Here is a 13,320-nt window from a genome sequence, read left to right as displayed (position 1 = left end):
CCTAGATTCACCAGCTGTCAGCATTTTGCCACATTCGCTTCCTCTCTCTTTCTAAATATGTGTGTGTATATTTCTGAACCTTTCCCAAGAGGCTGCAGGCATCCTGATCGTCACCCCTAAGTGCTTCAGGGCACATCCCAAGGAAAAGAACATTCTCCCACATAACTTCCCTACCGTTGCTGCTCCTAAAGAAACCAACAGTGAGTCAGTCCATCAGGGCATCCAGCTGCCCGCCTGTAGGCAGCTTCCCCCACCAGCCCCGTTGTAGCTGGTCTTTAACTCCAGATCCAGGACCCAATGCAGGCATTGCGAGTTGCGTTTGATGGCCTTGTCTCTTTAGGGTTTTTTTCTGGAACAATCCCCTGCCTTTTTTACCTTTCGCACCCTGACTTATAAAATTATCCTGGCCACTTGTCTTATAGAATGTCCCCCATTCTGCATTTGCCTGGTTATATCCTCATGATTAGACTCGGGGGGCTGGGATTTGGATGCAGGCCTGCCTGACCTTTGGGGAGGGGCTGGGGGCAGGTGACCAGGCCCCCTGAGACCTGCCTGCTGCCTGCCCCCCTCCAAGACCCTCCAAGGGGTCAAGCAGTGGTAGCTGCTGGGCCTGGGACGGTACCAGGGGATACCTGTTTCCTAAAGGTTAATTTGCTTAAAGCACGGGGCAGGGCCTCCCCAGCTCACAGCCACCTGTCTGCCCCTCCCCAGCTTACAGCTTGGCTGCCTGCTGACCACACAGTGTTCTGTGATGGGACCGTTCTAATGGGGCAGGGGACAGCCAAACATGTCTGCATCCTCGGAGCTCGTTGGGTGCAGGGGCTGGTGAGGGGCACAGGAGAGCCTGGAGGCTGAGAGGCCCTGGGGGGAGGCTGCTGGGGGACGGGGCAGGGGTGTGTGATCAGGAGAGGGTTGGGACTTCTGAGCTGGGGGATTCCAGGGAAGCCTTCTCTGACCTTAGGAGGCCTCCCCTAAAGTCAGCAGTGGACCAGCCGCCTGAGCCCTTGCTACCCGGCTCCTGCCGTTTATATCACATGATGCCAAGGTCATACAAGGTCATGCAGCTCATTGGCTTACTCAAGGTGGGCGGTGGGGGGCATCCACTTGGACATCCATCCTGGGTTCTGGAGGCACAGTCCTGGCCCCTGGCCCCACCCAGTCACCTTGGGTGACTTCAGGCAAGTAAGCAGACCTGCCTGAGCCTCAGTCTCCTCATTGGGAAAATGGGGTCACACCTACCTGTGGGAGTCTTATGTCCGTGAAGAGCACCAAGCACTTTAATCTTCACAACAAGCCCATTTGACAGATGAGGAAACTGAGGCTCAGAGAAGGGAAGTACTTAGCCCAAGGACACACAGCTGGGAAACTGTGGTGCTAGGTTTAAACTCAGGCCGTCCAGTCTGGCTCCAGAGTATAAGCCCCTAAGCTCCCAGCTGTGCTATGGTGGGACTCCTGTGTCTCCAGCTTGGGTTTTTTAAGCATCAGCCCCTCAGCTCCTGCTGCTCTTCACTGCCAGGTGTGGGTGGCGGGTGTAGGGCAGCCCACCCTGAGTTAGACCACGGACACTTCCCTCTCCACCCCCCTGCTGGACTCCCTTCCCACCCCCTACCCTCTGCCAAAACTCTCTTGGAAAATTGCATTTTTTTACACCAGGTCTGGCTGTTCCCAGTAACCTACAACTCTCACTGTTGCCTCGCTCTTTTTGTCAGCATCCTGCTCATGGACCGGGCTCTTCCTTAGCCTCGGATTGGGCTCGTGGGAGGAGAGCGCCGACGAGAAGGGGCCTGGCAGGAGCTTGCAGCCTGCCCCAAGAGCCTGACTGCCAGGGCCTGGCTGGCAGATGGCTGAGCCACAGACCTGAGTTCAGACCCTCGCACTACCACTTCACGTCCTGCCCACTTTGTGACTCAGTTTCCCCATTTTCAGCCAGGGCAGAGTCACAGCTTCCCTGGGAGCATTGTCAGGGCAGCTGAGTCGAAGCACAGAGGCCCGCCCTGGTACAGATCGAGGCTCGCAGTGGGCACTCAGGACTTGGCAGCTGTTACGAGCTTGCTTTGAACAGTTTTTGAAAAGCGGCCTCAAGTGTGATCGGGCACAAATGGTGAGGTGGACCCCCTTGGGCCTCCCCCCTCACTTCTCTGGGAAGGGAAGCCAGTTCCTTTATTCACCTGACCTGCACCCAACACCCACCTTCCTGTCCATTCGTTCTTTCGTTCATTCATTCATTCTACAGGCCTGTATTGAGCACATCCGAGTGCCAGGCCCTGTGCTGGGGATTCAGGAGTTTTCACACGTGGTTTGATTGAATTCCCAGGACAGCTCGTGTGGCAGGTACTATAACTATCATTCCCACTTTACAAACGAGGAAACTGAGGCGTGGGGAGCTGGAGGTGCTCTCCCAAAGTCACTCCCCGCCCCCTCTGCCCCGAGAATGAGTGAGGCCTTAGAGGTGGTTAGATGTTCTTGTTCAGTGATTTGAGCGAAATTACTGGTTTTGTTCAGCCTGAACCAATTCAGTAAAAAAACATTTTTTCATTTGTTTCATGATTCAATAAAGAATGACTATTTGGGCTTGGCTGGAGGTTCAGCTACTTTAGTGGCTCATTCTAGCTTCTGGTTCACCGTTCTGTTCTCGTCTTGCCTGTAAAAAGAACCCGGGACTGATGGCTCTGAAGGGCTGGAGGGATGGGTCAAGGAGGGGAAGGTGCTGGGTGCTGCCAGGGCCGAGGAGGGGGCTCAGCCTTTCTGCCCTGGCCCCCCATGTGCAGGCAGGGCAGCTGAGTGCCTGGGGAAGCCAGTGACTTCTGTGACTGTCCTGTCCCCAGGGATGCGAGACGGGGAAGAATTATCTTCAGTGTTGGCCTGGGCACAATAATCCTGCCTGCCCAGCCCAGGACTGCAGGGAGAGGCCAGCCCCTGCCCGCAAGAGGCTGATCTCGGCCGTCCTCCAGGCAGTGCAGTGGGCATCTGGAGGGGATGGGCCAGTGTCGTCCCCTTGGGGGTTAGACACAGAGCTCCTGACTGGGACTGTCCACCGGGCGGGGTGGGAGTTGCAGGCACCTTCTTGTTCAGAGCTGGCTGGTGTCCAGACTTGGGCACACTGGCTGTGGGCCGGGGTGGGGAGGGCAGGAAGGAGGCTCCCCTGTGTCTGTCTGTGCCCTAGGACACCTTCCTGAGCTAAAAGGCCACTTTTCTGTTTTCTTTTGCAGTTACTGAGAAGGAGGTCCAGCAGTGGTGAGTAGCTGCTTTTCCCCAAACTGTTGGGTGGGAGAGGGGGTGTTGGCTTTGTGCTGATGAGATGGCAGTCCAGCTGCCCAGGACAGCAGCACGTGGAAGACCCTCTAAGAGCGGCTTATCTGCAAACCAGTCCAGGCAGCCTTTGTTCAGATTCCTTTGTTCACAGGAGACTGACATAGATCCAGCTGAACTGGGATGGGGGTGGGGTGGTGGTGACTCCTTGCCTTGTGTGGCATCTCTAAGGACCACCAGTGTTCATTTCACACCCTGCTCACCCAAGGGAGGGGTTTGGACCAGAAACAAGTCAGGAGACTGGATCCCAGGCCCAGCTTTGTCCCTAAATCATCCCGTGGCCTTGAGAAGTCTCTTCTCTAGAGTTCAGCCACCCTGTCTATAAAGTGATTGATTAGAGTGGACCAAGGATGGCAGATAGGTTTCTTTTTGGATGCCAGCTCTAATCAATCCATAGTAGCTGCCTGGAGTGCTGTGTTAAGAAGGATTCTGAGGCTGTAGATCATGGAGCAAACGGAAAGTATAGCGTCATTAATGCCTGGAAGGTCTGGAATGGATTAGTTATGCCTGCCCTGGGGCAGAGAGGGGAGAGTGGTATACACTGTCTGTCATTGTGGAATGTGGAGCAGACAGGGGAGACTCACGCATGGTCAGGTGAACCTGAGTTGGGAGCAGGTGAGCGAGGAGGCGAGCTTGGAGACCTTCCAGAAAGTTTGGTGGCTTAGAAATGGTCTCTGCCCCTACCTGTTCCTATCCAAGTGACCTCAAGTGATCCAACCCCCCTCAGCCTCCGTTTCCCCACGTGTGTGACAGTAATGAGGAGGCATCGGGGCGACATTCCCTGTAAAGGTCCTAAGAGATGACGGCCTTGACAGCGGTCTTCCGTCGACTGTTCAGATGGGGAGCTGAGGCCTACAGACGTGCCCTCCATCACAGCAGACCGAAGCAGGGCCCAGGCCACGAGACTCCTGGTGGAGCCCTGCTGGGGGCAGGGCCAGGCTCCCCGGGGCCACTGCTTACACCTCCCTGTCCTTGAGTCCAGGTGGCAGAGGGGGAGAGTTGTGGCTGCCCTGCTTGGCCCTGCTGACCCCTTGCTGGAGACCCCGGCTAGGTGGGCAGAACCTTAGGGGTGAGCTGGCTGTGCCCCACAGGGGGAGTGGATGTGAAGGGAGCAGCTGCCACTCCCTTCCTCCTCCCCCACATCCTAGGACCCAACAGGTGGGCCTGACCTGCCTCTGACCTCATTTTCCACTTCTCCACTTCCCCAGGTGAGCGTTCCAGAAATACTCCTGCTTCTAGGTATTTTTTTTTTTTTGGCTGCGTTGGGTCGTCGTTGCTGTGCACAGGCTTTTTCTCTAGTTGCGGCGAGCGGGGGCTACTCTTCGTTGCCGTGCGCAGGCTTCTCATTGTGGTGGCTTTTCTTTGTTGTGGAGCACAGGCGCTCGGCGCGCGGGTTTCAGTCATTGCAGCATGCAGGCTCAGTAGTTGTGGCTCACGGGCTCTAGAGCACAGACTCAGTAGTTGTGGTGTATGGGCTTAGTTGTTCCGTGGCATGTGGGATCTTCCCGGACCAGGGATCAGACCCGTGTCCCCTGTGTTGGCAGGCAGATTCTTAACCACTGTGCCACCAAGGAAGTCCCTGTTTCTAGGTCTTTATCTGTGAGGTTCTCCCTCCTGGATTGCCCTACCCGGCCTTCCCGAGCCTTTGTCACTCACTTTTCCCACCCTTCCTTTCGGGGCCATCTGAACTCCACTCTCCCAAGGCGTACCTAAGTCACCTCCTCCAGGAAGCCTTCCTGGATTCCCCATCTGTACATAATCCCCCTCCTTCCCACATGGCAGCCAGAGGGGTCTTTGTTGAGCAAATATTCAACGATGCTTAAACTCTCCCTGGACTCAGGTGAAGTCTGCGCCTCTGGCATGGTCACGTGATTACGAGGCCTGGCTCAGGCCAGCCTTGCTGTGCTGAACCCTCCAGTCTCACTGCCATTTCCTCCTCTCCTCTGCCCTCTGCCCTCTGGCCTGCCCAAATTGCTATCCGTTCCCGAATTCACCTTACTTTCTGGGGCTTCCTGACCTTTGCCTGGGCTGTTCCCCCTTCTGGGAACACCCCTCCTCCTCTTTGCTTGGCCGCCACCTCCTCACCCTCAGGCCTCCTTCCCTGAAACCTCCTGAGCCCCCAGGTTGAGTTAGGGGCCTCCTCTGACCTCCCACAGCTCAGTGTCACAGCCGGGGACTTACCAGGCACAAACAGGACACACCTGGGACAAACAGCAGTTACAGGTCTGCGTCCTCCTCCACCTCCCCTCCTGGCCTTGAGGCCAGCTCTGCCCTGTTCACTGCTGTGTCCCCAGGGCCTGGCCATAGCAGGTGCTCAGCACCCATCTGTCACCCCTAGGTGCTTCACATACACATTGTCATCGACTCCTGGGTGCTGTCCCGGGGGTTGACATGGCTTATCATCTCCACAGCGATGGAAAAACTAAGCTGAGGCTCAGAGAAGGTCAGAGCAGGGATGAGGACGAGGTCTGTCCTTGCGAGGTGGCAGATGCCTCCCCAGTGCTGCTCTCAGATGTGGCCTTAGTCATTTTGTCCTCGTAGTCACCCAGAGCGGTGTCCCACCATGGCATTCCCTAGACGAGTCTCCTGAGCCCCAGGAGGTGCAGGGCACACCTGAGCCCCGGCATCCTCCCCTGCTCCCCTGGGTCTTCCCCAGGAGGCAAAGTGGCCAGAAGGGATCCGGAACCAGGGCTTGAGCTGAGCAACCTTGGGCAAGTGACTGGACTGCTCGGTGCCTCAGTTTCCCCATCTGGAAAGTGAGGGTAATAATAGTCAAGCTTTATAGGAATACTGTGAAGAATAAATGAGCTAATTCATACACAGCGTCCGGAACAGGGCCTAGTCATAAGTTCTCTGTTTTGTTAATAACGCTAATACTACGAATAACACTGATCAGTACGACCATGGAGGGGTCCTGAGATTGAGGGTCGTCTCCTCATTACGTAGATGGGGAAACTGGATCCCAAACAGGTGGAGGGAGTTTTGTTCCTTCATCAAGCTGACATCTGAGCTATGACCTGGACAACAGGACTCAACCACAGAACAGTGTTCCAGGCACAGGGAACGGCAAGGACAGAGGCTCAGCAGTGGGAAGGGGCCTGGTGTGTTTGAAGAACAGCAGGGAGGCCAAGGAGGCCGGCCTGGAGGGGACAGTGGAGGCTTCTACAACAAAACCAGGGCCCTTGTGATGCCCAGTCCTTGCTGTAGGGGAACTCTCTCTAAAGAGCTTATAAAGAAAAAAAAAGATCTTTTCTTTGCCACAAAGTTCCATGGACCTCAAGTAAATGCCCTTTGATTCATTTTGGTGGTGCCTTTCTCTAACCCTCCTGGGTCAGCCCACCACCCACCTCACTGTTGTATCCTAGAATGGTTATACCCCCCAGGGTGAAGGTAGACTAGGGATGGTTAAACAGCGACACTCTTACCACCACTCTCCCAACCTGTGTCCACAGCAGACATCAATAATGGATCACAGAATATGGCACTCTGGATCAGTCTCCTCCAGTGCTGTGGGCAGCCCGTGTAATTATTCTTAGCACACGAAATGAATCAATTTGTAATCCCATGATGGGCCTACACCTCCCTGGTTCACTGGGACCATAACACAAGCCTGCTGGGTCAGAGGCCACATCCATGCAGCCCGCTATCCCCTCTGTCCTTTGCACAGGAGACAAATGGGACAAGCATCTGCATCCCAAGTGCCCTGGCCCATTTCAGAGGACCCTTTCTCACCACGGTCTCCAACCATGCCCTTTCATGTCCTAAACGGCTCTCTGGCACCTGATAGCTGGGGAATGCCTGCCCTTCCTTGGGAAAACTGAGGTTCCTGAGCCCAGACCACCAGGGCAGCAAACAATTTAGCATCAAACCATCTGGGGTGGGATTGGGAAATGGGAGGGAGGGGCACGCGGAGAGCAGCGTTGCCGCAATGGACAGAGTTTTCCTATCCCACCTGTGACACATGTGGGTGGATTCAGCCAGGGCAGCTTCAGTTTCCTCCTGTGTTTCTCTCTCTCTTGCTTAAAGCCCTTCGTGGCTTCTTAACTGCACTTAGAATAAAGACCCAGCCCCTTTGCCTGGTCTTCGGGGCTCCCCAAGGTCTCTGGCCTCACCCTCTCCCTGGCTTACCAGGCACCAGCCACACTTACTGTCCCTCAGCCATGCCACGCTCCTTCCTACCTCAGGCCCTCCATCCTTGCGGTTCCCTCTGCTCTTCCCTCTGCCCCAGATCTTGGCATCTTCACTGCAATGTCACCTCCTGGGAGAGGTCTGCACTGACCACCCTGCCCCTGTTTCTCCTGCCTGGTACAGGATCATCTTGTTTGGTGTTGACTTTCAGTAGCTGCTCCCCAGAATAGGAACCAGACCCAGGGGTCTTCTGTGACTCTGTGACTTGTCCTGGGCCACCCAGTGAGCAGAAGCAGAGCTGGGCACGTCCCAGGTCCTCCAGGAGAGCTGAAGCCCCAGGTGGTCAGGAGCGCAGACCAGGCCACAAGGATATGATGCCTGAGCTGGGCCAGCTGGGCACTCACCTCACACCCGGCTTCATGCTGGACACCCATGGTGTCATCTCCGCTGCTCCTGGCTCTGTATTTGGCAGAGACCGGAGGAGGCTGGGGCGTCGGGAGGTGGGGCCAGTGTCAGGTCCACAGCCAGCCCGAGGCCCCTGCCCACCGGATCCCTTGTTCTTGACCAAGCTCCATTCACCACAGTGGAAGATCGGGAGCCTCGGTGGGGACTGACTAGGAAACTGTAGCAGGTCCCAGGCCCTTAAAGCCGATGGTGAAATTGTGATCACCTGGAGGGTGACGGGAACGCCATCCCGAGGGGGAACAGTAGGGTACAAATAGTGCCCCAACACAGTTCCATGATGAAGAAAGTGTGGAGGGAAAAGAAGATGGGAAGGAGACTGGCCAGAGGCTAGAAGTGGGTGTGCTGGGGGTGGTGGCATCATGGGTATTCTTTTTTCTCTTATATTTTCTATTTTACAAGTTGTCTGTAATGCTTTTGTTACATTTATAATAACCAAATAACCCGATGGTATTGTAACAAAAATAGTGGGCGGAAGCAGGAGGAATTCTGCAGCCGCCTCCGCAGGGCCAGCTGTCAATCCTGGACCCTCCTCCGCAGTCACAGCTGTGGGTAAGGAGGCCGCCGCCAATGCCGTGGGGTCAGTCTAGGAACAGCCCGTTATACAGATGAAGAAACTGAGGCTCCGAGGGGCGGAGACACTTGCCTGGGTCTCACAGCTCTGTGTGTGTGTGGAGTCTGGGTCCAGCTTGCTGGCCTCCATGGCCTGGGCTACGGGGGCTCAGCTCTGCTGGCTCTGGCTTTGGGAAACCCCACAAAGCTGAAGGCGGTGGAGGATGGGGGGACGCAGTGAGGAGAGAGATGGGGGAGGGGAGAGGGAAGAGAAGGAGAGGGAAGAGGCCTCATCCTCATGGATGTGTTTGAGCCCCTCCTCCAGGATTGTCTGAAGGCAGGTCTCCAGGGAGCTGGGAGGGGAATGCCGGGGGAAGGGAGGTGTTTGAGAAGATAATGGGAGAACAGTTTGCCAAGGCCGCTGTGGCAGTCCCTGATTGCAGTTGGGGGTTATGCTTTATTATTTATCCATCTATTTACTTCCCACTTTCCACACTGCAGAGAGCAGCATCTGCCACACTTAACCCTGGCGGGGAGGGAGGTGGGCATGGAGGGCTATGCGAGGCTTGCTTCAAGCTGGGTCCCAGAGGACGAGGCTCTGTGGGAACTGCGAGCAGTGAATTCCAGAAAGTCCTAGCAGGCTGGTGCCTTTGGGGAACCAAGGCCCTGGCGGCGCTGGGGATTCTGGGGACCACAGAGAACAGGATGCTGAGCTGGAGTTGGACCCGTGCCTCATGGCCAGTGTGCATTCACGCACTCACTCATCACTCATTCATTCATTAATTCACTCCCTCATGCCTTCATTCACTCATTCATTCATTCATCTGGTCACTCATTCACTCCGTCATTCATTCATTCAGTCACTCATTTGCTCCTCATTCATTCAGTCAGTCACTCCTTCATTCATTCACTCCCTCATTTGCTCACTCCCTCATTCATTCACTAATTCATTCATCCGCTCACTCATTCCTTCATTCCTTTGTTGGTTCATTCATTCCGTAAATCTTTGCTGAGCACCTATTATGTGCCAGGCCCATGGCCAGCACTGGGGGCAGCAGGGACTGGGGGAGCCGAGCTGCTGGAGTCCCCTGGGGGACACAGGCTGGCGCAGTGGGGGTTAGAGGTGGGGTGGGAAGCTTACAGGGAGGAAGCCCAGCGTTGAGTCGGGCGTGTTTTGTAAGTGGCATTCAGCCTTCAGTGTTTTTATGAAATGACAGATTTCTTTTTTTTTTCCCCTTTCCCTTTTAAAGAGGCTTAAGAATGCAGTTGTCAAATCTGGGATTTTCTTCTCTCGTCTCCACCCCGTCGTGGAGAGCTGGTTCCCAAGCACAGTCAACCATGCGGAAAACCTGTGCTCTGGTGGCTGGAAACCGCGTGTGTGGAGCTCAGGAGCCGCGCCACGTCCCAGGCTCGGCTCCACAACTTCTCCTCCCATCCCCAAAGAGAGCTGAGACCCCTGCTCTTGAGCACGGCTGTGGGAGGGGTGGTCTCCATATAAATTCCTCGGAACGCTTTTTGTGCCTCACCCGCCCTCCCCGGCCTAACCTGCGCCAGCGACAGTGCCAGGACTACTGCTGCTTCCACCCCTGGTCTGGAATCAGGCAGAAGGCACTGAGGAAAGCAGACCACGGAGGCTTCGGCCCTCGCTGGTGACCGGCCGCACACAGGCGGTGGCAGGGGTCCAGTTGTGACCCCCCATTTGCTAGCTGTGCAGCTCCAGTAGGTATTTACTGAGCACCTGCAGTGGGCCCTGCAGATTCGGGGTGAGCTACAAGACGGGGTCCCTGCCTTGACGGACCCTGTGGTGCACTCACTGGCCCAGGCATCATACAGGCTACAAGCACAGCTGCGAGGCCCAGGCCAGGGACAGGGTGCAGTGAGTGTGTCAACCGGTGTGTGTACTGGGGTCTTGGGTGGCCAGAGCGGGCTTCTCTAGGGGAGGTGCACGGAAGCCAAGAAAAAAAGGGGGAAGGAGGAGGGGAAGGAGTGGGGCGGGCAAAAGAAATGCCGTGTGAAGGCCCTGAGCCAGGAGACTTAACAGCCCCCAGCCTCAGTTTCCCCATCTGTACAATGGGCATAATAATCGTCCCCTCCTGGGCTTGTTTGCACGATTTGGTGAAATGGTGCCTGGAAATCACATAGCTCCGTGCCCGGCTCTCAGTGGGTCCCTGTTATTCAGAATCGCAGATCACTGGAAGGCAGACGCTGGGGAAGACCCTTCCCCCCGCTTTGTGGGGGTCCCCAGAGACCATCTAGCCCCATGGTTCTCCACTGGAGTGGTTCTGCTCCGGGGGCGTATTTGGCACTGTCTGGGTTGTCATAACCTGGGGCGGGGGTGCTTCTGGCGTCTAGCAGGTGGAGGCCAGGGATGCCGCTAAACCACCAGACAGACCCCCATCACCAAGAATCATCTGACCCCAAGTGTCAGTGGCGTGGGTGGAAAAACCCTGATCTAGTCTAAGTCACTTATTTTACCAGCAGGGAAACTGGGGGGCATTGCAGGGAAGGGGTTTGCTCGGGCCCCTCTCACAGTGAGACAGGATGGGCCAGGACTGCAGCACAGGGCACGCCCCAGAGCAGGTTTCCAGGCAGCAGCGTGTCTGAAGGAGAGACGGAGTGGGGGCGGGGAGAGGGAGAGGCCCAGGCCTGTTGGAACCTGAGCCTGGGTCAGGGGTGGGGCTGCAGTCTCGTACATCTCTCAGTCATCCTGGGATAGAATTCTTGGGCAGGAACTCTGTTATTTTTAAATTTTTTATTTATTTTAACATTAAGGCAGCTACTATATTTTGAACAAGAAAGTGGCATAAGCTAGCGAGTGTCCCCCTAACATGCCAGCCCGTCCCCCACGCACCCCACCGCCCCCCAGCTTCCCCCGCGTTTAGGGAGAAAAGCATCTTTTCTCTTCCCAGTCCTGTCATCCACTGTCACCCCTCTGCACAAGGCAGGCATGGCCTCGCCTGGTATCTGCTTGAAGTCCAAAAATTGTCCAGATGGAGCAGCTAAATGGCTGCATCTGGGGAGATGAAATTCATTCGGTCAGAGCTGAAGGCACCAGCTGACACAGGGCCACTGACCACTGATCCTGAATCAGAGAAAATGAACAGATTTGCCCAGATTTCCACAGGTGCTTCCATGTACAAACAAGTTCTATAGCTACTTCCATTAAAATGTATTCTGATCAAACAACCTTGCAGAGGAAAGCTCACCTAGCCTCAAGTCTACAACACAAAAGCAAGGAGAAAATGACAGACTTTCTGCTGCCATCACATCTGGAACCTTCACAAGGGGGGCCGGGGTGCACGAGGCCCCAGGGCACCGCTAGGCTGTCTGCGCCAGCAATTCCAGGTTCTGCCTCCGGGCCTCGAAGTTGTCAGCCGGCCGGTTGTATGCCGTCCACACCGGGTCTCCCACAAACAGCCGCATGGCCTTCTCGTATTTCTTCTCGTCCAGTGTGAAACGGTGGTAAATCCCGGCAGGGAGCATGATCATGTCTCCTTTTTCCACGATGATCCGGATCCACCTGTCCTCTTTACCTCTCACGTCAAAGTACCCACTGCCGACCAAGATGAAGCGAATCTTTTCATCCAGGTGTAAATGCTCCTTGTAAATCATCTAATCTTTTCTTCGTAATTTGGTAGTTTGTCTCTGCCTATGGTTATTATGTCCATCCAGGAGTAGTTTCTCTCTTTTCGGATCTTTTCTAATTCTGGATCATTCTCATATTTGTTAGCACCCAATTTCCAGTAAAGGACCCCAAGCCCACGCAGCTGCTCCAGGCCGACCGGGCACACGGGCTCCGCGTGGTGTAGCCACGGTGGGTTGTCAGCCGAGTCATCCATGTACCAGGCCTGCACCGTGGCCGGGCCGGGGTCACTGCCACCTGGCCCCAGACCTGCTATGCGACCTGCTCAGGCTGGTCTCAAGAGCTCTGTTATTAAGCCGCAGCTCCCTTGGGTGCCTGCCATGGGGTGGGGGTGGGGGTGTGTTCCTGGGTGAGTGTCCTGGCTCGGCCCACCACAGGGGCTGGGCTGCACCTCGCAATCGGACCATGGCAGGAAGTCCTGGCCTCCGAGCTGTGAGGACTTGAAGAGCAAATTTGGGGCCTGGGGCAAGTGGGGCGTCTGGGACAGACCACCTCCTCTCTGCTCCAGCGAGACAGGGTGCCCCCCATCTTCTGATGATGAACCATGGGGTTATGCAATGTTTGGGGAGCAGGCTCTTGGCTTTCCATGGGGCTGGGGCCAGTGCAGCCTGGCAAAGAGGGAGCCTGGGAGGCGGGAGTCCCGGGTGTGAGGCCTGTTTCTGCTGCTAACTTGCTGTGTGACCTTGGGCCAGTCTCTCTCCCTCTCTGGGCCCCCAGTTCCCCATCAATGCACAGAGGGGTGGGCGTATATCTGTGGTGCTCTAACCATCTGCACGGAGTTCTCAGGTTCTGACCACGGTGCCCGGGGCTTAGGAAGAAGACGCCTGACACCTGGCCTCTCCGTCTCTCTGTGTGTTCATTCGTTCATTCGTTCATTCATTCATTCAGCTCATTCATTGAGCTCACTGGGCATTTGCTGAGCCCCCGTTATGTGCCAGGCGTCAGGGCACTGGGAGTTCACTGTTGGGTGGAGGACACAGCCTGGGGGAAAACATGACACAGCATGGTTCATGCTGCGCTGGGGTCGTTCAAGGGGTGGGGGCGCAGATGGGCAGTGCGGCCCCTGGGGGCCTGGGCGGGCTTCCTGGGGGAAGCCGGGACCTGGTGGATGAGTGCATTAGCCAGGTAAAGAGGAGGAGGATGTGTTTTGCAGGCACAGGGACCTGCAGGCCCAAAGGCCTGGCGCCTGGCTGGCATGGCAAGCTCTGGAAAGTGCGGGAAGGTGT

General features: G+C 56.0%; 1 protein-coding gene and 1 pseudogene across 3 annotated transcripts in view; one reads left to right on the top strand and one right to left on the bottom strand.

Annotated features, from left to right (window-relative positions):
• The window catches only part of NCS1 (neuronal calcium sensor 1), a 61,663-nt gene that overhangs the window by 21,823 nt on the left and 26,520 nt on the right, over positions 1 to 13,320 (top strand). For both annotated transcript variants that reach the window (XM_082614612.1, XM_082614611.1), the window contains exon 2: positions 3,210 to 3,234. In XM_082614612.1, the coding sequence (XP_082470738.1) occupies positions 3,210 to 3,234 (25 nt within the window). The remainder of the gene's footprint in view (positions 1 to 3,209; positions 3,235 to 13,320) is intronic.
• LOC309804221 (acireductone dioxygenase-like) lies at positions 9,583 to 12,384 on the bottom strand (annotated as a pseudogene). Its single transcript has one exon. The product of its transcript is annotated as an acireductone dioxygenase-like (transcript).

This window comes from Mesoplodon mirus (assembly GCF_964341445.2).
Source record: "Mesoplodon mirus genome assembly, chromosome: 1".
Taxonomy (NCBI): domain Eukaryota; kingdom Metazoa; phylum Chordata; class Mammalia; order Artiodactyla; family Ziphiidae; genus Mesoplodon; species Mesoplodon mirus.
Note: the sequence above shows the minus strand (reverse complement) of the source record. Positions and strands in the feature narration are given on the sequence as shown.